Source organism: Xenopus laevis, chromosome 8S (genome assembly GCF_017654675.1).
Source record: "Xenopus laevis strain J_2021 chromosome 8S, Xenopus_laevis_v10.1, whole genome shotgun sequence".
NCBI classification, from domain to species: domain Eukaryota; kingdom Metazoa; phylum Chordata; class Amphibia; order Anura; family Pipidae; genus Xenopus; species Xenopus laevis.
This window is the reverse complement of record NC_054386.1, coordinates 39736533-39762303: the sequence shown is the minus strand read 5'-3', so window position 1 is coordinate 39762303 and position 25771 is coordinate 39736533. Positions and strand designations below refer to the sequence as shown.

The window sequence follows — 25771 nt, the reverse complement described above, 5'->3', positions numbered from 1 at the left end:
AGTTAATCAGCCTTTTAGTTCATACATGGTTTCCCTTAATACATTTGGAGGTATTCAGCAAGCATTCAAGTAAATAAATCCCTACTTGTTCCGAACATCATGCAGAAACAATTGTAGTCTGATAACAAACACGTCTCCTCTGATCTCCCAAACGTGCAGTGGAATCTAGATCTTGGATTTGATCATCTGTGTACTCACAGCTTATTTTGAGGAGTTTTCTATATACACCTTTAATAGTGTACATAGATCATTCAATTGTTTCCTTGGTAGAGGCTTTCATTTATACCCTAGACATTTGGATGGGTCTCTATGAACTCTTAAAGGAACAGTAACACCAAAAAATGACAGTGTTTTAAAGTAATGACAATATAATGCACTGTTGCCCTACACTGGTAAAAACTGATCTGTTTGCTTCAGAAAAACTAATATGGTTCATGTAAACAAGCTTCTATTTAGAAATTGCCCATCTGATAATGCAGGTTCTTTGTTCCCTTTTTCTCATTGGAAAAAAATGAACTTTGCTAGAACAACTTTTTTCAATACTGCGCCTAACTTATCAACTATTTATCTACCTTTTCCTGTTATTTTTGAAATCCTGCCGGAGGCCGCGTAACGCTAGATAGTTGTAGCAGCAACTACTGCAGAGCTCATGACTATAGATGTTTCAGATGAGGTCCATACTGATGTGCATTTTCAATATTTGTGTGTGGAAACCTTAGGGTTGAAGAGAAATCGGTCCATTAAAAAGAGATTTCTCTGAGCCACTGTAAATGTTTTGTGACACCACTGAGATCAATTTGTTTTTCTACGTTCAAAGGGAAATATTGCAAAAAATTAAACATAAGCTCCATCTCTCATTTCATCCAGAAATAAAAAAAATCATAATTATAATCAGATAATCAGTTAAAGATTCTGTACTTTCTACTTTCACCCTCTCAGCAGTCTGTGTCAGACATCTAAACTGGCCATGTATTTGAAGATCTTGACTTACCCAAGGAACTGGCTTAGGCAATCGGTCCATCCGCATGCGGGGCCAAATTGTGCTCATCCAAACTCCTGCCCTGTGTAATATGGTCACCCATGGACTGTATGAACTGTCTGTTGTGGTCAGCTTTTTTAAGTTTTTTGTGGCCATACATGATAAGATTCGCTCATTAGGCGAGATCGCCAAACTATCACTTCTTTCCCAGATATGCCCACTAACTGCAGGGTGATATCGGGTTAATCCGAATGTCGGCCCTAGGGCCAAATGATCGGATTATACAAAGAAAATGGGCATCGAAGGATTGTAGGACTGCAACAACTAGCCGATGCAGTCCTTCGTCGCAGGAAAAATCAAACCTGTCTGATCGATATCTGGCCGATTTGCAGGTGCTTTAAGAAAATTAATTGTTCAAATACTCTATTATTGGTGATGACTGGCCAATTTGTGGCCTGATATTGATAGAGGAGACCCGTTGGAAGCCCCCCCCACACGGGCAGATAAGATGCTGAATCGATCTGAAGGACCAATATTGGCAGCTTTAATCTGCCCGTGTGTGGCCACCGTTATGCGCTTAATGCACCCTGTCTAATCACCTTAACCCTTGTTTGCATTTTAGATCATTGCCTTTGAAAGCGTTTTCGTCTGACACCAATGTTTCTCGGATACGTTTATCTGTAACAGACCGCCTAAAAGATAATCTATGGTTACATATTTAGCAGGTGCCAGCAGATCATTGTCCATCAAACGCTCCATTACAAAACCCTCCAGTGTTTTTTTTATATACCCGTACTTGAGGAATAGGTATTGTTCATTTCAATACAATTGTTATGTTATGGTACATTTTCATAATATTGTAACAAAACACTGATAATGCCGTTGTTGTGTTATACCCTCATGACAGAGCATCACTAAAAGTATACGCTATGTTGGGCGCCTCTGATCAAACGATTGCCATTTAGCTTACTAACATTATTAACAGCCTGCTCATGTGCATTTGCAGATTGTATTCGGTTCAGCCTAGGTAAAAGAGCTCTAAAAAGGCCAGATGTACTTATACGTTTAGGGGCCAAATCCTAGCAAAATGTTTGTTGGTGTTTTTTGAACAGGCTGGATATCATAAAACCTCCTGCACATAAGCTCTGATCATTTCACTCACCTTCCTCCTTGGTCAAGATAGTTCAGATTCAGTAATTTGTGTGTGTGTAGACATTCCATATGTGGTGCAAACATTCAGGCATTTGTATCAGACTCTTATGTTATTATAATCACATTTTAAGCCTTCATTACACTTTCCAAAATCCACATAAAGTAATATGTTAAAGTAATATACCAGCTATTACGGGCTTGATAATGTTCTCTAATGTAAGCCACTGTTTGGCTTTTTTTTTATCCTAAGGCATGCAATGAGTTTACAACCCATGTTATGAATCTCCTAAGAGAGCAAAGTCGGACACGTCCCATCTCTCCAAAGGAAATAGAGAGGATGGTGGGCATTATTCACAGGAAGTTCAGCTCCATCCAAATGCAACTGAAGCAGAGCACGTGTGAGGCAGTCATGATCCTACGGTCAAGGTTTCTTGATGCCAGGTACGTTCAATTCAAACAATTAATTTCAGGACATGCTTACTAACATTTGATTAAAACTGCTGCCTAATCAAGTGTAGTTGTCTTTTACATTTTAGTATTGAAGGAGAAGGAAAGGTTAAAACTAAGTAAGCTTTATCAGAAAGGTCTATATGAATACACTAGTAAACCCTCAAAGTAATGCTGCTCAGAGTCCTCTGTCAAAAGAAACACAGCTTTTCTTCCTCCAGGGCTTGGGCTTGAGCATGCTCAGTGTGCTCCCCTCCCGCTCCCCTCCCACCTCACCTCCCTGCTGTAATCTGAGCTCAGAGCTATGGGAGGAATATGGCAGCTGCTATATTAAACAAACAGAGACAGCTGTTAACTCAGGTATGGAAAAAGAATGAAAATGGTGTTCTAGCTTGCACTGTTGTGGCTAATCTATTGGCAATAAACTTACTTGGTAGCTTTCCTTCTCCTTTAACTAAAAAGCAATTTCCTTTATCTTTATGTTTACTGCTGCAATTCCAAACTGGAAAGCTGCTAAATACAACAAAAGCAATACCAGAATGTTTTAGAATAACAGTGTTTGCATCATGCGAAAAGTTAATTCGAAAAGAGAGAGTCTCATTTGATTAATAGGTTGTGAAACTATTTACAGTTTTGTCCATATACTTGTCAGTCTTGCTGTATGTAACATTACATAGATTCCAGTAAAAGACTTGACCCCTTTTACTTGCCTTGGGTGCCTTCACCCTTAGGCACAGCCCTGCTATTGCCTGGTTAAATTGCTTCCTCCGCCTGCTGCAAACGAATACATTTCTCTATCCCTACCACTAGAGAATAGAATATCCTTTTTGTCCTAAGGGCTTTTTATTCTTTTGTTTTAACTGTTTCAGTTTTCTTTTTGTCAGAAGGAATAGACCAATAAGAAATGTGCTTCTGCCCCTAGTGAGAGTACTCAAGCTTTGTACATTCCTTTTTAAATCCTCTATGGAGCTGAATGTAAATGCCACAGAATGCAGTTTATGTCCCGTTCTGTTATTTCATTTCCTACATCAGCTTCAGTTTATTCTGCCTTAGAAGCTTGAAAAGTATATCTTGATAATTGTAGTAATTATTAAACTGACAAATTCAGACCCATTAAGATGCCAATGTTAGAAAGCCCTAAAGCTAAATCAGCAAGCTACTTAAAGTGATGCATTAACCCATAACTCCTTAATTCATTTATTTACAATATAAGAGGTCTGTAGTGTACCTGAGAAGCAGAACCCATAGGGCCCTAAGCAGGCAGATTGCTGTATGCACAATAGCCCTGAGGCCTAAAGCTTGTTCTTTCCAGGCCTTTCCACAGGGAGACTGTGTATAATCTATAAAACATTTGTCTGAGCATTCCATCTGTGTTGGGGTAGGAGAGTTATTGTGGCTGCCATATAGCAAATGAAAGATTCTAAAAGGTAAGATTATTGAATCTCTATATATTGCCACTAGGAAGAAGTTGCCTAGAAATGCATTTGATCTTATATAAGGAGCAATTTAACACAATATAACATAAGAAGGTCAAATTTGCATCAGAGTTAACAATGATTTCCGTCTGAGTTAGACCCGATGCTACCTTCAGATAAATAACACATTATTATAGCCTCACTTATAGTGTAAAGGTGGCCATACACGATAAGATCTTTCCCCGATATGCACCACCAACGGCAGGGCGATAGCGGGTTAATCCGTACGTTCGGCCATAGGGCCAGACGATCGGATTATAGAAAGGAAATGGGCACCAACGGATCATAGGACTGCATCAACTATCAGATTTGGTCCTCGATCACAGGAAAAATGAAACCTGCCCGATCTATATCAGGCCAATTTTTGCCCAGATATCGATCAGGGAGACCCATCAGAAGCCCCCACACATGGGCAGATAAGATGCCGAATCGGTCTAAAGGACTGAACATGGCAGCTTTAATCTGCACGTGTATGACCACCTTAACTTCCACTCTCTTGACTCCAGATGTGTCTCCATGTCAGCAATTGCAAGCAAATAGAGCAGTGCAGCTTACTACCTGAACTTGTCCTCTCCTAGAAAGACTTGCCCTTATTACTAGCTGCTGGGTGCTTGATAGATTATTAGAACCAGTGACTGACTCCTCCTGAGCTCTAAATGGCTTTACAGACCATCTCAGACTGTATAGTTATTAGGAAACTATAATGCAGAATTAGACATTGTGAACTATGCGCTTGTAAATCCTGATCTCATGAAATGGATCTTGTTTGGGATCCGTTATCCGGAAACCCATTATCCTAAAAGCTCCGAATTACGAAAAGGCCATCTCCCATAGGCTCCATTTTATCCAAATAATGTAAATGTAAAAAATGTATTTCCTTTTTTCTCTGTAATTATAAAACAGTACCTTGTACTTGATCCAAACTAAGATATAATTAATCCTTATTGGAAGCAAAATTAGCCTATTGGGTTTATTTTATGTTTACATGATATTATCGTAGATTTACGGCATTAAGATCCTAATTACGGAACCTATTGCAGACATGATTTGTATCAAGGTTGTAAAGTTTTCAGAAAGTTTAATCTATTCAAAGAAATATACATCTACTCTGTATAAGCATCCTTTAATTGGCCTCTCCTACGCATTTTCCCCTCTTTACAGTCATCTCATGTTCTGTCCTTCTTTTTACAGGAGAAAAAGGCGCAACTTCAGTAAGCAAGCCACAGAGGTCCTAAATGAGTATTTCTACTCTCATCTCAGCAACCCTTACCCAAGTGAGGAAGCCAAAGAGGAGCTGGCAAAGAAATGCAGTATAACAGTGTCACAGGTAAGCCCATCTTGCCATATCACTGCTTTTTGCATTCCTAGCCCTATAGCAGAGTACAGGTATGGGACCTGTTATCCAGAATGCTCGGGACCTGGGGTTTTCCGGATAAGTGATCTTTCTGTAATTTGGATCTTCATACCTTACGTCCTTACGTAGAAAATCATGTAAATATTAAATAAACACAATAGGCTGGTTCTGCTTCCAATAAGTATTAATTATATCTTAGTTATATATTATTACAGAGAAATAGTTTTATTATGAAAAAGAAAATTATTATTAAAAATTTGGATTGTTTGGATAAAATGGAGTCTATGGGAGACGACCATTCCGTAAATTGGAGCTTTCTGGATAATTGGGTTTCTGGGTAACGGATCCCATACCTGTACCTCATAGAGTTTTAATTCACCAGTCACAAATGCATTTAATTCCTGTAATTGTGCTTTTTATATTAATGCATTACAACAAATTCTAAAAACTCCCATGCATCAGGCAATTGTTTGTTTAAAATACATGTATGGTATTGGTTATCTGGAAACCCGTTATCAATAAAGCTCTGAATTACGGGAACCCCATAGATGCATGACTCTGTTATACCATATCTTGATTATATGTGCATATCTCATAGGGCCCTGAACATAATTACATGACCTGCAGTATAGCACAGTGGTGCCTTGTTTGTAGGGCATAGGTTAAAGAACATGCATTTCCCTTCGAATCTCTATAATTGACCTCCAAGCTCTCTGATTTTTTTGATATAAATAAATTTAACATCCAGAAGAGTAGTTGTGCCACTCATGACCAGATTATCATGAGAAACAAGAAAGCTGCTAAAAACCAATTGCAAATTGTCTCAGAATATCAATGTCTATGTCTACTAAAAGTTCATTTGAACAACCTTTTAAGAATGGAACTCTTTTTCAAATTCTAAAGAAAAGAATATATATATATATATATATATATATATATATATATATATATAGCGTAGCGCTATAAAAAATTGAGTGGCACCGTCTCTATTATCAGCTTACTTTTTATAGATATTTGTGCCACGGATGAGACCTTTTCTCTGGTGCAAGCCCTCGCAATGGTGTGGAGGCAGGGTATAGTGCAACTGTAACAATGTGCTTATGCACAAGAACTGGGCACCAGTGGTTCTTTTATGCTTAACCAGGAACTGAGTTTATCTACAACACAATCCACAATGGAGTTCATAGTACATATAGCATAAAGGATAGCAATATACTCACAGCACCAAAGAACACAGATTGATCCCTGCAGGCAAGGGAATAGTTACAGCAGTAGTTAAGCAGCAATTGAGAAGGTACCCCAGCTTTCAGCCTGTGCCTAAGTGGAACCTAGGGGAAATTCTACCATCCCTAAGTCTATGCACTTAGTCCCTACTTCTGGGTTATTAGTACCCGGGATCTTAATCCCTCTGACTCTCCTCGTCGAAGCCTTGAGCTGCTCAACTATATAAGCTCAACTATATAACCTATCTCTCACTCCTAGAGTTATCTATGAAAGAGTATAGCTATCCACTTTACTAGGGCCTAAGCTCCTAGGTTCCACTACCAATTCCCTTCCTGCCTGCTTGGTAAGGGCTAAATTAAAGCAATGGACCCAGACCATATGGTTACCTAGACCTATATACAATAGCACAGTGCCATCTACAATACACTGTGAGAACAACAGGGGCTAACATAAGCAGAGCAATGACACAAGTCCCCATTAGGACCCATTTAGGGGTCTATAATACTGAGGATTTGCCTGCCAATATTATCTGAGGGTGTCTAAATTATCACATCCCTGTATAGGTATGGGATCCATTATCTGGAAACCTATCATCCAGAAAGTTTAGAATTACGGAAAGGCTGTCTCCCATAGACTCCATTTTATTCAAATAATCCAAAATTTTAGAAATGATTTCCTCTTTCTCTGTAATAATAAAACAGTACCTTGTACTTGAACCAAACTAAGATATTATTAATCCTTATTGGAAGCAGAACCAGCCTATTGTGTTTATTTAATGTTTTTCTTGTATACTTAAGGTATAAAGATCCAAATTACAGAAAGATCTGTTATCTGGAAAACCCCAGGTCCTGAGCATTCTGGATAAAAGGTCCCATACCTGTGTGTGTATATGTGTGTGTGTGTGTGTGTGTGTGTGTGTGTGTGTGTGTGTGTGTGTGTGTATATATATATATAGAGCCCAATAGAAGCTAGCACTCACCGGACCTATGGTGGAAAAAAAGTTATGGTTACCTTTAGTCCTATAACAGTTTATCATATGTGGCTTAAAAGCCGTGCATGGGCTCAAAAGATTTGCATACAAATGCCCTCACTAACAGTTATCCTACTATCATGCTTAACACGCACGTATACTCAACAGTAACACCAAAAAATTAAAATGCTTTAAACTAATGACAGTATAATGCAGTGTTATTCTACACTGGTAAAACTGGTGTGTTTGCTTCAGAAACTCTACAATAGTTTATATAAACAAGCTGCTGTGAAGCCATGGAGGCAGCTATTCAAGCACAGGATGCACACTAGAGTTTATCTGTCATCATGTGTGTATCCTGTGCCTTTTCTCCTTTTTCAGCTTTGCCTGGCTACACAGCAGCATGTTTATAAAAACTATTGTAGAGTTTTTGGAGCAAAACAACAGTTATACCAGTGCAGGGCAACACTACATTATATTTACATTACTTTGAAACACTTTCATTTTGATATAACTTTGTACCATGACCACATTGAATTCAGGAAGAGAATAGAAGGTAGCAGCATTCTCCCATGTCTTTGTAAGTTCACAGAAACCCATTATAGATACACGTTATATTTACAGTGCCTTTATAAATGCTCATTTTCAAGACAGTTAATGCCTGTCTATTTGCCCGTACCCTCTTAAACAGTCCGTGTTATTAACTGGTTCTTTTCATGCAGGTTAAACATAATGTATGATCGCTTCTCTTTTCGCTGCTTCCAATTAAACCTCGTTCGTTAGTTTAACCTCAAGGTTATGCCATCAAACAATGCATGTCAGGGAAACACTGTCCACAGTGGCAGTCATTAATTTTAATTGCTTTGATATTAAAGATAAGAAAGCATCAGAGAAACTGGGACGGAATCCTATACCGCGTCAAAAAAAAATTCTGCACCCTGAGGCCTCCAGAGGCTCAAACCATATTAAAATGTAACGGGGGGATGGGGGGGAGAGAATAGAAGGCAGCCTTTATTAGACATGGCTATTGCTGAGAGTACTGAATTGTCCTCCTCTGCACACGCAGAGGTTTCTTCACTTCTAAAGCTGTTAATAAAGCTGTAATCTGATTTTTTTTTTCTTAATAATTATCCGCCTGCCTTCATTAATGCATTATTGCCCTGCTGGCTGGCAGGTTAATTGTAAGCAGAATATATAAAATACAGGCAAGTATTGGCCAGGGACAAAGTAAAGAATGAGGCATTGGCTCTACAGGGTAACAGCAGAGTGGTTTGAAGACATTTGTGCAGTAAAACTGTTAATTCACTTATTAAATGACAGTTACACAGAAAGCTCCAGATTCAAGCACATCAGCACACAAACTGTTTCAGCCTGCAGCATCCCCCAGCTGATAAACATTCAGGCTTTTCATTATTAAAATGCTAATATTTTATTCCAAAATAAGTACATGCTTATGGCCTTGTACAGGTGTTACAACTTATTCTTTTTGAGTTATATCTCCCTTTTAAATGTCTGTAATTATTTTTGTCATTGCTCTATGGTTTGAAGACAAAGGAAAGTCCCTTCATACTTGGGGGTGCCATAAGTTAGGCACCCTCAAGTTATTACATTTACAGTAGATAACAGGTACGTTCTGAAGAATCCCATTGTATACTAACACAGTTTATCTGTTATCAGGTGTGTATCCTATGCCTTTTCTCCCTTTTCAGCTTTGACTGGCTGACCCCATGGCTACACAGCAGCTTGTTTATATAAAGTATTGTAGAGTTTCTGAAGCAAACGCACCAGTTATACCAGTTCAGAGCAACACTACATTATATTTACATCACTTTAAAACACTTTTAAAAATAATTACAGACGTTTAAAAGGGAGATATAACTCAAAATGAATCAGTTGTAACACCTGAAGTTATTACATTTACAGGAGGGATTTACATAGCGGGCACCCCTAGGCCCACTGTTGTTCGTCACCCCTATCCCCTCACCTTCATTTTGTGCACATGCACAAATTTTCATCATTAGGTCAAGAGCACTGGGGATTGACCCATGGGAAAAAAATAATGTATCTCATAATCAGCCCCAGAGCTTCCAAACCAATGCGGGTGTGGTTGGGCTTCATGCCACACCCAAAAAGCCTGCTGCCCTAGCCCAGGCCTTGGTGGCCTTTCCACAAATCCGGGCCTGCACATTTACTTACTTGACACCTCGCGGGTTATTCCAGAGAGCACCATGGAGCGATTGTTTTCTGGCTTCTTCTTTCTTCAAATTTCCTGTGGCAGGTGCCCAGTAGAATTAAATAGCCGGCTTTTTCGTTAAAGTTCAGCTTTTTGCTTTTCTGCTTATAGGAGCACTGGCCCAGGGTTCCTCCAGTGAGCACCATGGAGCGATCCTTTTCCTGCTACTTCTTTCTTCTCACAGCTGCGCATGCTCAGTAGAGTGAGAAGCAGAACTTTAACAAAAAAGGCCAGCTTTTTCATTCTACTGCGCATGCGTCTGCCCCAGGAAATTTGAAGAGAGAAGAAGCCAAAAGACCATCACTCCATGGTGCCTGAAGACGACCGATCCTTGGTGCTCGCTGGAAGAACCCCCGGCCCAGTGCAGTTTTCTCCTGATAGGAGCACCAGCCCGGGTTGTCAGGTATGTAAATGCAATTACTTGGAGGTGCCTCACTTGTGGCAGCCCCAAGTAAAAATTACTTTCCTTCTCCTTTAAGCTTGCCATACATTACCTGATTTGATTGGGCAGTTTGACCAATTTGTATGATCCTGCCCAACCATCTGGACATGTATGCCTGGTCAGGTGACTGTTTTTTAAAATGTTCATCAGCTGGTGCACCATGTCAGGAAGTACCTAGTATATAGGCAGATGAGGAGGCCCTTCTTCTATTCCTGCAGTTAGAGTCCTGTGTGTTTCAGGAAAAATTCTCAGATTCCTTGGCCGAGCGGGCAGTCCGTGGGTAATCCAGTTGGATACCCAACAAAGGTGCGGGCTTGTAATTTTTTTGAATAGATTTACACCGGAGTGACATCATGTCCGGTCAAATGTGACGCCGCTTCCACTTTTGCGTATTCCCCAGGTTGGAAGGTTAGTTGGCCTATTACGGGGCGGGTAGCGTGTCAAATTGCTGGTTGTGGGTACTGGTTGCAGGTTGTGGGTTGCGGGTACAGGTTGCGGGGTATGGGTCAGGTACGGGTTTCAAAAAGTGGCCCCCCGCAGGACTCTACCTGCAGTATCAATCATTTGAGTTTTCTGTCCAAATAAACAGAACAATAGAAATTGGCCATGCACAACTGCTCATTAGCAGTATATATGTATAAGATTTCTATGTAAAAGATATGCAGTACGCTGCTTTAATCTTCATGTACAACTTTTAAACTTCAACTTCAACTTTGTATGTTCTTTTCAACCCTAGTCTACTCTATTAATTTGTTTAAAGCATAAGAAAAATAAAATTCATTGGGGTGCCAGTGCAATAACTAGATATTACTGGGCCCCACAGCAAATAATTTTTCAGGCCCCCAAAATGTCTAGATACTGACCTGTTTTACCAATATGTGTTGGAATTATATATGAATTAGGGCCTCATGGGGCCCCCTATACCTCCTCGGCTCCCCTGCTGCCGCAGGGTCTGCTTCCTCTGTAGTTACACCCTTGGTGTCAAGTTGTTATGTACCCTCAAGTGCATACAGCTACTTACTTAATACCCTGGGACAGTGCTGCTCTTATGAAAGAAAAAACACTCCAGACCAAGGAACTTTATCTTTGAGCATCACACCACCATTTTCACTGCTTTCCCAGTGATCCCTTGCAGCTGTCCAGGACTCATAACAAGACACAATATTAAAAATGTTGTGTCTTATTAAAATTTTTGCCAAATTTTATTACATTCTCCCCCCCAAAAATATATAGTTAAACTTAAATGCTATTATTACATAATATAAGGTGGAAAATAGGTGTGTAAATGTGTAAATATATTCAATATACTCAAAGTTGAACAACCCCTTTAAAAATGATGAAATAAGAATAACAAGAATGCTTAATTTTAACATGCCAAGCATCTTCTAATTCTTACAAGTTAGGTTACAGTTAGGTTTAAAGGCAATGACCGTGGGTTTTTTTTGTCTTTATTAGGTATCCAACTGGTTTGGGAACAAGAGGATACGATACAAGAAGAACATTGGCAAATTTCAAGAAGAAGCCAACCTATATGCAGCCAAGACTGCAGTGAATGCAACTCATGCAGTAGCCGCTGCTGTACAAAATAACCAGACAAGTTCTCCCACTACACCAAATTCTGGTGAGTTTGTAAAGAGTTTGACATGAGCAAGGAATGGGGGTGGAACTTGTTTATCTCTTGTGGACTCAAAGTCAGACTGAAGCAACAGGCTTTCACAGGAAGGCCTGAAGGTGCAACTCTCAAATCATTTCTCTCCAATAAATTTATGTCCCCAACCCATGTTTCTTCTTCCTTATCTGCTGGTCAGCTTTTTTCTTTTCATAGTATTTTTCTGTTACAGAACTCTCCCATATCGTATCTATCATTTTTCTTCTTTGTTCAACTCACCATTTTCCCCTACACCTTCCTCTTATTCAATGTTCCTGTTTCTTCTACCTTGTTTATGTTTTTCTTCTCCTTTCCTCCTCTCATAGTGGGCAAATGACTACAGGTGAAACTTATAGCTCCAATGCAACATCAAAATAATTTTTGTAGCTTTCATGTGGTTCCGTTTTAGTTGGGGCACGGCTGCTAGAGACACATGTCACAAACTAGTTCCAAAAAGTGTCTGTAAATTTTCCTTCTTTAATGAAAATCTGAGAGAAATCTGGGTTAATAATAATAATCTGGCGGACTGGTATGGGTGTAAAAGGATATATAATGCTATATCCTCCTGGAAAATACTGGTGTGTATTAAAAAGCATCACAAAATTATTTATTCCTTGGCAAATGGTTCATCCAACAGTTGAGTTGTTAAAGTCCCCATACAGTGACTATTTCGAATTCAGTACAGGTATGGGATCTGTTATCCGGAAACCCGTTATCCAGAAAGCTCTGAATAACGGAAAGGCCATGTCCCATAGACTCCATTTTATTCAAATAATCCACATTTTTAAAAATGATTTCCTTTTTCTCTGTAATAATAAAACAGTACCTTGTACTTGATCCCAACTAAGATATAATTAATCCTTATTAGAAGCAAAACCAGCCTATTGGGTTTATTTAATATTTAAAGGCTTTTGTAGTAGGCTTAAGGTATGAAGATCCAAATTCCGGAAAGATCCATTATCCAGAAAACCCTAGGTCCCGAGGATTCTGGATAACAGGTCCCATACCTGTATCATTCCAAAACAAAGTAGTCAGTTTTAACTACACTTGAACAATGAAGACCAGAATTTCCCAAGATAATTTTTACTTCTATTTTCAATATCTTCCCCTACATCAATTTTTTGGCAACCTCTTCTGTATTCAGCTCCTTCACTCTTTCCTTTCCTAGGTTCTTCTGGTTCTTTTAATCTCCCAAATTCAGGCGACATGTACATGAATATGCAGAGTCTGAATGGGGATTCTTACCAAGGGGCCCAAGTTGGAGCCAATGTGCAATCACAGGTAGGAGACGTCCCTGAGTCATTTCAAAACTCAGTGCACCTCCCATTGCAACCATCAAAGCGCACAAACAGAGAAGCAGTGTGTACTCAATTGGCACCATCTAGACCCTGATTTCTCAGGCTGTGTGTAACCCTTGTGACTGCCTTTGGCTCTGACTTGAGTTCTCACAGGGAGGGGGAGAGTATAGTTGAGAACATGCAGAACCAGATGCAATTATATGTACTAATTTTAAAAATCATATTGTGTAAGGATTATGGTTTGTGTGATTCTTTTATCAGCTCTCTCTTGGTTTGCATTTTAAAGGTGGCTTGTATAACCCTTTTTCTGCTATATGGAAAGGTGCCCTTTGGCATCAGAAGGGTTACATATGTATGTGTAATTAATTTTTTTTCTGAAACTTAATTTGAAAAAAAAAATACAGATCTAGATTTCAAGAAATTGGCCAATGACGAACCCTAATATGTCTGACAATTCAGAAGTGTAATAATAACCAGGGGTTTGTAAAGAAAGTTTTATAGAAACTATAATATCAAACTCATTTGGTATATTGGTAACTTATTGTCAGCGTGTGGGACACCACAGACTTAGTAACAAAGTACAGGTATGGGATCTGTTATCCGGACACCCATTATCCAGAACGCTCCAAATTATAGAAAGGCCGTCTCCCATAGACTCTGTTTTATCCAAATAATTAAAATTTTTAAAAATGATTTCCTGTTTTCTGTAATAACAAAACAGTAGATTGTACTTGATACAAACTAAGATAAAATTAATACTCATTGGAAGCAAAACCAGCCTATTGGGTTTATTTAATGATTTTATTGATATGAAGATCCAAATAACGGAAAGATCCATTATCCGGAAAACCCCAGATCCCATTCTTGATATCAGGTCCCATGCCTGTACTTCTCTGAACTGTTTAAATAACAGAATAAAAACTTCATTACCTTTTTCGTTCTATTGCAGGTGGATACCCTTCGTCATGTTATCAGTCAGACGGGAGGATACAGTGATGTATTGGGAGGGAATTCACTGTACAGCCCACATCACCTTAATGTAAGTAGCTTGGACCCATAACTTAAAATAATATACAGTATAAAGCTAAAAATAAAAAAACACTTGATATATTAGTGTCACAATAATAAGGTGACTCCTTTGATGTTATTAATGAAATCTCAGGCTAGTAGTGTGCATTGTGTGCTGCAAAGAAAAGGTGACGTGATGAAACGTAACATCAATCAAAGCCTGAAAAGAAAGATTTAATCATTCCTGAAAAAGGAAAATACAGGTCTTGTGCGAATGTGAGAAGAAGCTGTCAAAACTATAAACATGCACCCAAACTATATTGGGGATTTGATATATTTTTTTCACATATGGATGTTATTATTTTGTCTTATAATTAATTTCTGTACACAGTAAGTAGAGTGTTAGTGGGCTCCCTCATCTTAAAGGGGAACGCCACACCAACATAACTTAAGCTTTTTGAAAGTAAACATAATTTTCAATTAATATACATCAATTAAAAAATATGCAGACTTTTCATGATTTTTAATGGTTTGGAACAGTTCCCTAAGCCTAACTCCCTGCTCTCCTGCTGATCTGTCTGACTACTTTGCTGAGCTGACTGACTACTGTTACTTTGTATTAGCAGCAACCTTAGCCTGCAACCTCCAAACCCCACAATTCCCTGCACACGTGATTTCAATAAAGAACAGAACATCACAGTGCAATGCATTGTGGGTTATGTAGTTTCTGCATGCTGTCTGTAAGCTGTGGAGAAGTTGTTACAATTTGTAACATCAGTGTTTAGTCCCTCCTTCCCTGCCAGGATTTCAAATGATGCAGAAAGAGAACAACTGTTAAACAGCTGGATTTCAGCATAGAAAATGGCATTCATACTTATAACTGTGATGGGTATATTAGGGGTTTCTGTGTTATGTGGGCCACTTTATCAAATTTTGGTTCAGAAGCCAGAGTTCCCCTTTAACATTTTTCTGCTTGCAAGCAATTTTTGATGCTGCTGACCAGGGAGATCAGTCTGTGACTGTGACGTGTTTACATCTGGATAAAAATGTTTGGTTGAGTAAACCTCAAATGCATTTTTGTACCAGGTACAGAAATAGGGGCTCTTTTGATAGTAACAGGTGGTGTGGGGTGCAAACAGGGAGCCAATGCAGGTTACCCGGGGATGTAAGTGAGGGGTTTGGGTTTTGTTCTTCAACAAATTATAAAATTGTTGTTAAAGGGATACTGTCATGGGAAAAAAAAATTTTTTCAAAATGAATCAGTTAATAGTGCTGCTCCAGCAGAATTCTGCACTGAAATCCATTTCTCAAAAGAGCAAACAGATTTGTTTATATTCAATTTTGAAATCTGACATGGGGCTAGACATTTTGTCAATTTCCCAGCTGCCCATGTCATGTGACTTGTGCCTGCACTTCAGGAGAGAAATGCTTTCTGGCAGGCTGCTGTTTTTTCTTCTCAATGTAACTGAATGTGTCTCAGTGAGACATGGGTTTTTACTATTGAGTGCTGTTCTTAGATCTATCAGGCAGCTGTTATCTTGTGTTAGGGAGCTGCTATCTGATTACCTTCCCATTGTTCTTTTGTTTGGCTGCTGGGGGGGAAAAGGGAGGGGGTGATATCACTCCTACTTTCAGTACAGCAGTAAAGAGTGATTGAAGTTTATCAGAGCACAGGTCACATGACTTGGGGCAGCTGGGAAATTGACAAAATGTCTAGCCCTATGTCAGATTTCAAAATTAAATATAAAAAAATCTGTTTGCTCTTTTGAGAAATGGATTTCAGTGCAGATTTCTGCTGGAGCAGCACTATTAACTGATTCATTTTGAAAAAAATGTTTTTTCCCATGACAGTATCCCTTTAACTTTTAGTTATATATAGGCGTCTTCTATTCACCTTTTTAAAGGGGAACTATAGTCTAAAATAGAATAATGCTAGCAATGCTGTATTTTGTAAACTAAACATAAACATGAACTTTCTGCACCAGAAGCCTAATTAAACAGATGATCTATGCATTCAAAGTTGGCCACATCTTTGCAAGACCAAGACCATGCACATGGTCAGTGTGGTCTGGGCTTCAGTTGGGATGTTAAGCTTAGGGATTGTCATAAAACAGCAAAAGTCAAATAATTTCTGCCATAGAAGCTGATACAGCAAAACTCATTAATAATCAGAATATGCTGACTGCACTGGGTTCTGTGGATACAAATCTCTACACGGTAGGTCGCTGGCTGCTCTACAGGGAAACAAACAAAGCTGCTCCCCCCTGCCATTTGAAAATATGATAGTTTCTCTGCAGAGCAGCTAGGGACAGTCTGAATTTCCCTATCCTCAGCAGTCAGAACAAGTAAAATGAAGGGGGAATTTCACTGCACACAATCAGGTTTATTGTAAAAACTGTACACATTTTTTAATTAAGTATATTGGATGATTTCTTTTTCATTAAAGAAAGTAAAAATGGGATTTTTTTTTTGCCTTTACATCCCCTTTAAGTTGGTTGTAATTTATTTTATTGTTTACATTTTTCTATTGACTAGCCTTCTTGTTCTTCCTCTTTCTAGCCCTCAGCGGAAAATGCCATTTGGTTGTCGGGGTCACTGACAATGGCAACCAAAGAATAGACTGACTGTGAGGCTTAAATTTGATATTTATTCCTTTTTTTGCTGCTATTGGGAAGCTGAAACTTAAGGCTGCTGCAATAAGTTCAGTATATAAAAAATGGCATTTTTAGCCATATTCATTTTTAGGGTTTACTTTTACTTTAATGTTTAGTATTTATATTTAAAGCTTTAGCTTACTCTGCAATATCGATATTCTGCATTTACTCTTTATAGTAGTAGTGCAGTGCTGATTACTTACCTGCAAATTGGCTTTATCCAGCACAAATTATTTACTTCCTTACTGTTTGATTTTTGGGGGTATGTAAAGGTGGCCTGCAATTTTGATGTGATGTTCTGCTGCTATATATAAATGCCACCTCACATCAAGTAGGCCAAGTAACAAAGACATTTACTTCCAGATAAACTTTAAAGAGCGTTGAAGGGCAGACATTATGTATGCTTGTCTGCTAATAAAACTGCTCTCCTGTGCTGATGCCGTTACTGAAGATAGTCTCCTTTAATCGTGGGAGACACGTAACATAAGATTATAAACGGCAACTTGCAAATGTCACCCATTTGGAAAATGGCAGTGTCACACAGAGGCTTTACCTTCCTGCTATGGGTTCTGTTGAAAATATCAGATTCAGTCTGACATTCTAACAGACACCTTAAAGTTAAACTCTCACATGCAGAATAAGCAATCATTAACCTCCTTTAAGCAGCAAATGTGTGGCTTACTCGGCCTTCCCTTACAACATATTACATCTAGATAGGTTTAAAGAGGTGGAAACAAGTGATGCATTTAATGTCTATGACATCCATCTTACTGAATTACACCATAGTTAAAAAAGCACATCAACCATAATATTTTAAATTGCATTATTAAAGTTAACTTTTGTTAATTTTATGTTTGTGTATATATATATATATATATATATATATATATATATATATATATATATATATATATATATATATATATATATATATACAGGTAAAGGATCCGTTATCCGGAAACCCATTATCCAGAAAGCTAAGAATTACAGAAAGGCCGTCTCCCATAGACTCTATTGCATCCAAATATTTAAAAATTTCCTTTTGCTCTGTAATACAGGTATAGGACCTGTTTTCCAGAATGTGCGGGACAGGGGTTCTCCGGTGAAAGGGTCTTTCCATAATTTGAATCTTTATACCTTAAGTCTACTAGAAAATCATAAATAAACCCAATAGGCTGGTTTTGCTTCCAATAAGAATTATTTGTATCATAGTTGGGATCAAGTACAAGGTACTGTTTTATTATTATTGATATTATGATTATTACAGCGAAAAAGGAATCAGTTTTAAAAATTTGGATTATTTGGATAAAATGGAGTCTATGGGAGACAGGCATTCCGTAATTCGGAGCTTTCTGGATAACGTAATGTAATGTTTACACGAGTTTCTAGTAGACTAAAGGTATGAAGATCCAAACTATGGAAAGCATTCTGGATAACAGGTCCCATACCTGTATATATATATATATATATATATATATATATATATATTAGTCACAGACCATCAAGCACAAAATATGTCTCATTTTCACAGACTGCCACATTTCTGCCTCCTCCCTCTTATCGCCAGTCAATATTAACAATTCCCCATACGACTGAAAATGTTATGTTGTAGCAGGGGAGAGAAGCAGAGGTGGGATTGGCGATCATTAAATCCGTAAATCGTTTGCGTTTGGAATATAAAATGGGCTATTTTTTGGGGGCTTATAAATAACTCCTAATAACCAACAAGAAACTGTCTGAAAAGAGGCTTTTAGTTACAGCATTCCCTTTTTCATTTAAAACATCCCGAAATGCTTCAGAGAGTTTGCGAAAACCCTTATCAACGTGATAAAATATGAAGCTGTTATTGCCTGCAGCATTATAGCCGACATGAATTCCATCTTTTCTGATGAGGTTTGATAAGGCGCTCTCTTATAATACAGAGCGTAATCTCAAACCACCAGAGGAAAGATTAATTTATTTGCAAAAAAAATCCTGTAGAGGGAGGGGGTCTGACTGAAATCTGACTGACGTGGGCTCTTCCAGCTGCTTTGCACGGTAAAAAATATTACACATTTGTTGTTTATAAATTAGAAGGAGAAGCCATAAAGGACATAGGGGGAAGAGTGATAGGTATTATGAGTGATAGATATTACATATTTGGGGCCTTGCTGTCGGGAACTGAACACACGGCAATAGATCAGATCTCTGCATCACATTTACTAAACTCAACTCTTTTGAGGTTGGGCAGATATTGTGTCTGATGAGAGGGCTTATTTTTTTAGGTTACAATAGAGCTGCAGCCTTCCCATTGCATTTGTAGGATCATTTAAACATATAGCTCTTTGAAAACTGATTACAATACTCTATTTAATATTAAACCATTGTTATTTTTCCTGGATTTTACAGTATTGCATTAACAGACTAAGGGCCAGATTTATCAAGGGTCGAATAGAAAATTCAATTTTCGAACATGAAAACAGTTCTAATTTGAATATTTGCCCTAAAACCTGCCGAGTTCATTTACAAGTCAGTGACAGAGGTCCGCTGAGCCATTTGGAGATGTTAATAGCCTTCCTGACATTCAAGTATTTTTTTTTGAGAGAAAAACTCTCGTCGTATGAATCAAATACGAATTGAAATCAAAATGTGATTATATTCAAATTAAAAAAATTCACATGAATTTGAAATTTCGATCTTTGATAAATGGGCCTCCATATATTACAAACAGGCAAAGCATATACAGGTATAGGATCCCTTATCCGGAAACCCGATATCCAGAAAGCTCCGAATTACGGAATGGCTGTCTCCCATAGACTCCATGTTATCCAAATAATCCAAATTTTTAAAAATGATTTCCTTTTTCTCTGAAATAATAAAACAGTAGCTTATACTTGATCCCAACTACAATATAATTAATCCTTATTGGAAGAAAACCCAGCCTATTTGGTTTATTTAATGTTTACATGAATTTCTAGTAGACTTAAGGCATGAAGACCCAAATTACAGAAAGATCCCTTATCCGGAAAACCCCAGCTCCCGAGCATTCTGGATAACAGGTCCCATACCTGTATTTATATTATTTGATAATTGGAATATATATAGATTGCCTTGGTTGAGGAGAAAAAGGCAACAAATCTCAACTAAGCCATTCCATTTTATATCAGCTGAGGCCAGGAGATTTTTTGTCCATTAGATTTTTTTTTCCCCACTTCATCAGCATTCCAACATAATGTGATAGGAACTGCTTGGAATCCTTTGCATTTTCATTGGAACTGCTCTAGTCTTTATCATTTGAATAGCAATTTTATTTAAAAAAAATGGCATTTATTTCTTAGTAAAGATCCAGATACACATGTGGAAATATATTTGATAATGTAAGAGAAGCACTGAATTGGGCAGCTTATAGAACCTACGTGTCTCTCTGATCTGTCCTTTCTACTTCTATTTCCCTGAGGAACAATTCCAGGCATTCAGTGTTGGATTTTTGCTAAGCAACACTTCTAACTACTTAAAGGAGAAGGAAAGGCTAAAATTAAGTAAGCTTTATTAGAAAGGTCTATATAAATACACCAGTAAACCCTCAAAGTAATGCTGCTCTGAGTCCTCTGTCCAACGAAACATCACATTTCTTTACTTCTAGTGTGTACACATGGGCCTCTGTATCAGACTTACTGTTTCTTAAACCTCCACGGCACGGCCTTGAGCATGCTCAGTTTGCTCCTCTCCCCCTCTCTCCTCCCCTCCCTGCTGTAATCTGAGCCCAGAGCTATGAGCGAGCAGAGAGAGACTCAGGCAGGAAGTGATGTCACACCAAGCCAATATTGCAGCTGCTAACCTAAACAAACAGAGAACACATCAAGAGCTGTTTACTCAAGTATGGTAAAGCATTCTGCAGAATAAATATAGTGTTATAGTTTGCACTATTGTGACTAATCTATTGACAATAAACTGCTTAAGTAGCTTACCTTCTCCTTTAATACTGACTGTCGGTTTCAACCCTCTGGTTTCAAAGAACGAAAGAAACCCAACATGTTTCTATTATTCTCCAAGCCTACTTATTCCTTGACCCAATAAAACCTATTCTGTAACCTTTGTCTAAATTTGCTTACCTTTTCCAGTTCACAAAGCTTATTGGAAATGTTTCTCAGTCAGCATAATACATAAATACCAAATCTTTCTTGTATTTTTGTTTATACTGTAGGATAATAACAATTTAAAACCAATTGCACTAATGAGGACAGCATTATTCTTAAGTTGGTTGCGTCAAATCTAATAAAAGTTAACTAACCTTGTTTTTTCAGTGAATTTTATTTGTGAATTCAAGCTGGTGGTTATGGGCAAACAAAGGAAGCATCATATCTCAGTATTTTAAAGGAGAACTAAATCCCCCCAATAATAAAAACCCTACCCACTACCCTACATGGTCCCCTCTCCCTGCTTCCCTCCGTCATAGGTGATTACGCCTGAAAGTGCCCCTAATTCATTACTCATGTATAGGTGCAGAGTATGCGAAGCAGAGCTCATGGGTGCCATCTTCCATCTCTTCTGTATTCTTTGGGAAGTGAATGCCATATTGGCACATGAGCAGTTGGAGAAGTCTTCTGGTTCATAGCAACTGTGCATGTACCAAAAGTACCAGAAATTGACGAAGGGAAGGAAGAGGACCTGAAGAATGCAGAAGAGCCGGAAGATGGTGCCCATGAGCTCTGCTGTATAAAAATAGGGGTGTGGAAGCACTCTAAAGGCTAAGTAATAGTATATTTAAGTATAAAGGAAGTGCTAGTTTTAATGCACATTCCCTGGGCCCCTGTCTCAAAAGTAAGTTTACAAAACAGGGGTTTTTAGTTACAAAGTTATGATCATAAAGTTGAAAAGCCACCATACCACGTCAAGGTAAACCCCACATGGCGGTCCCTAACTTGTTTGCCTTTCGGCCATAGTATAAAAAGTCTTACTGCATAGTAGCATTCAGTGTAATCAGTGTCTGTTGAACCTTGGTTTCAGTGAAAAGGATCTATCCTCCCCCGCCAGTATGCGGCTTTTAAGGGAGAGGCATTGTCCAACCAACGCCCATTTTTAAAAGTATAGGGCCCCATTAGTTTAAGGGGGGGTATGGGGTGCTATTAAAAACCACATGAAGCTCAGCCACAGCTTCTGGCAACAATACAATGTATAAAAATAGGGGTGTGGATGCACTCTAAAGGCTAAGTAATAGTATATTTAAGTATAAAGGAAGTGCTAGTTTTAATGCACATTCCCTGGGCCCCTGTCTCAAAAGTAAGTTTACAAAACAGGGGTTTTTAGTTACAAAGTTATGATCATAAAGTTGAAAAGCCACCATACCACGTCAAGGCAAACCCCACATGGCGGTCCCTAACTTGTTTGCCTTTCGGCCATAGTATAAAAAGTCTTACTGCATAGTAGCATTCAGTGTAATCAGTGTCTGTTGAACCTTGGTTTCAGTGAAAAGGATCTATCCTCCCCCGCCAGTATGCGGCTTTTAAGGGAGAGGCATTGTCCAACCAACGCCCATTTTTAAAAGTATAGGGCCCCATTAGTTTAAGGGGGGGTATGGGGTGCTATTAAAAACCACATGAAGCTCAGCCACAGCTTCTGGCAACAATACAATGTATAAAAATAGGGGTGTGGAAGCACTCTAAAGGCTAAGTAATAGTATATTTAAGTATAAAGGAAGTGCTAGTTTTAATGCACATTCCCTGGGCCCCTGTCTCAAAAGTAAGTTTACAAAACAGGGGTTTTTAGTTACAAAGTTATGATCATAAAGTTGAAAAGCTAAATAGGGGGCTTCCACAACCCCCCTATTTTGTACATGAGCTCTGCTGTGCTTACTCTGCACCTTTATGTGAGAAATACATTACGGCACTTTCAAGGGTAATCATCTATGAGGGAGGGAAGCAGGGAGGGGGGACTATGTAGGGTAGAGGTTTTTATTATTGGGGGGTTAGTTCTCCTTTAACACTGTGCTAAATAACTGAATATTCTTTCCTTGGAACCTATCATACGCCTGCTAATTCTGCGTGGCATGTGTACAATATTATCTCTTCTCTTTTACTTCCAGGCTAATGGAGGGTGGCATGAGGCAGCAACCCCTTCCTCCGTCACCTCCCCCACAGAAGGGCCGGGCAGCGCAAACTCTGATACCTCTAACTGAGCGATTCTCGACAAGCTGAGGGTGCGACCAGGTTGACTGGAGAAGCACATCTTTGTGGCAAAGCATCATCACCAGTCGTTATTCATTACACAGTGAAGCAGCATCCCAGCTCTTGGAACGAGTTCACTTCTGCTCACACAAAGAGAGGATAAAATCGTCCCCATGTCTAGCTACTGCTTATCCTGATTTGCGTATGGACCTACAAACCTCGCTGTAAAACCCAACCAGGAGAATCTGCAGGATTCTGTTAAACCCCTAATGTTTTTGCAAATATCACCATAATGAAAGCACTTTATCCAATTGGGCCAAAATCCAAAATAAAATCTGTAAAAAGATCTCCAGTCCACATCAGCACTTTTTGATTAAATAACTAAATCAAATGGATAGTAGGCGCCTTAAAGCAAAATGTTTGCATACATCCTTCTTTTAAAAGAAGTTTTTTTAGAAGTTTAATTATTATTCTTAAAAATGCATTACTCGGTGGGATTAGTTGAAGATGCATCAGCTATTTGAAATTCATTTTCTGTGGTTGTGAAATCAATCCATACCATTGCTCCGAAACTCAGTACCCATATACTAACTTTTAATATGGACAGGGCTACAATGTCCATCATCCCTCCCTAACTGATAAAGATACGTTGTTGTTTGGGTGTGCTGAAGGTTGCCTGTCTCATACATGCAAATAACTTTTATTAATGCTAAGAAAAAATGAGATATGATTACAACCGTATCAGTCATTTAGGAAACACATTAGAATAGAATTGTGAAATATCAATAGCAAAAGCAATCAAAACAGGACAAGAACCTTACTGTTTTTAATGTATATATTTATTATCTCATAGTGAATGTCCCCTCAACAGATTTCTACTCTTTAGATGGCAAGGTGACCATTTTATACCACACTAAGGGGGTTATTTATTAAAGTCCAAATGCTTAAAGTTTTTTTTACTATAAAATCAAAATTTTTAGTCGGGAAAAACCCTCAAATTTTGGGATTTATGATACCCAGAGAATGGAAAAAGTCTGAATCTGAAAGGAAGAGGTCCCTATCCTATTTGGAAATTTCTATGGTCTGAGCTGGAATTAGCCCAAAAATCTGACTATTTCTGACTTTTCGGACAAAAATCTAAAAATTTGGGCTTTTCAGGAAAAACTTTCATTTTAATGAATTTGTCCCCGATCCAATTAAATCGTGCTTTTTCAGTAATAAATAAGGTCCAATTGTGGATTCTAGTTTGGTCAGACTTTTTTTACTCAGAAAAATTCGGATTTTCATAAATAAGGCCCTAACAGACCAAAGATTTGAGGACTCTGATGTGTAATGTTAATGAACCAGAATTTATTATGTTGTGTTTCTGCATTATAAAAACTTTTTTGTCCAAATCTTTTCAGGCCTTTCTGGATGCACCCAAATGGTTTTATTTGCAGTTGTCAAATCTGGACAATTTTGTACTCACAGATAACAAGGGAGTATTGAAATAAATGCATCTTCAACTTATTTTCTGCTGATGGCACATGGAGGTCTTTTCTGGTACTTGCATGCTTTTCCCTGATACATCACTGGGAGACAGCAGGGGTTGATTCTGGACCTTTCAGTTGGCAAAGATGTCCCCATGTACCATCGATGTAAGGTTAGTGGCACTCGGGGTACTTTCAGGAACACAGGGTGTTGACGCAGTCCAAAAAGGCCCCTCTTGACTTGCTTGGGAATAGCCTGCCACATAACACATTTCTGGAAAAGCATCAATAGCTTGCAGGCAATTCCAGTACACATCAGTGGGTGTCTATTCAGGTTCTTTGGTTCTGTGTTTTTAAAGCAGAAGGAAAGCTATCGAAGCCAATAGATTAGCCACAATAGAGATATAAAACTATATTTATTCTGCAGAATGCTTTACCATATGTGAGTAAACTGCTCTTGAAGCTCACTCTGTTTAGGATAGCAGCTGCCATATTAGCTTGGCATGACATCACTTCCTGCCAGGGAGGGAGAGGGAGAGAGAAGCAAACTGAGCATGCTCAAGCCCAAGCCCTGGAGGTTTAGGCTGAAAACAGGAAGTCTGATACAGAAGCCCATGTGTACACAATAGAAGGACAGAAGTGCTGTGTTTCTTTTGACAGGACTCAGAGCAGCATTGTTTTGAGGGTTTACTTGTGTATTTATATAGACCTTTCTGATAAAGCTTACTTAGTTTTAGCCTTTACTTCTCCATTAAGACTGCTTAAAAATGCTGTTCACAGAGTGCCTACCAATACCCCGTGTGTCACTTTAAGTTATGTCTTGGACCTAATATCAAATTAGACTGTCACTGCAGTGTGTGTTATCTCATTGTTGCCAAAAGGCCTCTTTGCAAATATGTTTTCAGGAAAAGAAGGGTTTGTATATTTCTCCATGTGGTGTTTTTCAGTAAGGGGTTAAATGCTGTAAAGGGTTTTGTGAAAATCTGCAACTTCTCGTGGCAAAGAAGTATTGTAAATATTGTAGCTAAAGAGAATTTATACATTGTCACTGAGCTAAATGCCTTTATTTACCTCATTAAAAACTCATAGGAACCAACAGACATGTCATTTGTAGTTTAGTGTGCTCACTTACTACCTCTAAATCACACACATAGTATGTCTTCAACTTTCTCACTGTGTAAACAAAATTAGGAGATTGAGTGACGTCTGAAGGAATAAGGGGGTATTTTGTATAGCAATACTGACTATATGAAAACAAAAGATAGTGAAATGTTC

General features: G+C 38.4%; 1 protein-coding gene across 3 annotated transcripts in view; it reads left to right on the top strand.

Moving 5' to 3' along the window:
* pbx3.S (pre-B-cell leukemia homeobox 3 S homeolog) overlaps positions 1–24059 on the top strand; it is a 191443-nt gene extending 167384 nt beyond the window's left edge. For 2 of the 3 annotated variants that reach the window (XM_041574417.1, XM_018232844.2), the window contains exons 4-9: positions 2382–2572; positions 5245–5380; positions 11732–11897; positions 13093–13205; positions 14172–14261; positions 22946–24059. In XM_041574417.1, coding sequence (XP_041430351.1) covers positions 2382–2572; positions 5245–5380; positions 11732–11897; positions 13093–13205; positions 14172–14261; positions 22946–23038 — 789 coding nt within the window. In that variant the 3' untranslated portion in view covers positions 23039–24059. The remainder of the gene's footprint in view (positions 1–2381; positions 2573–5244; positions 5381–11731; positions 11898–13092; positions 13206–14171; positions 14262–22945) is intronic. The other variant, XM_018232845.2, reaches the window with a different exon arrangement.
* Positions 24060–25771: the final 1712 nt, after the last annotated feature.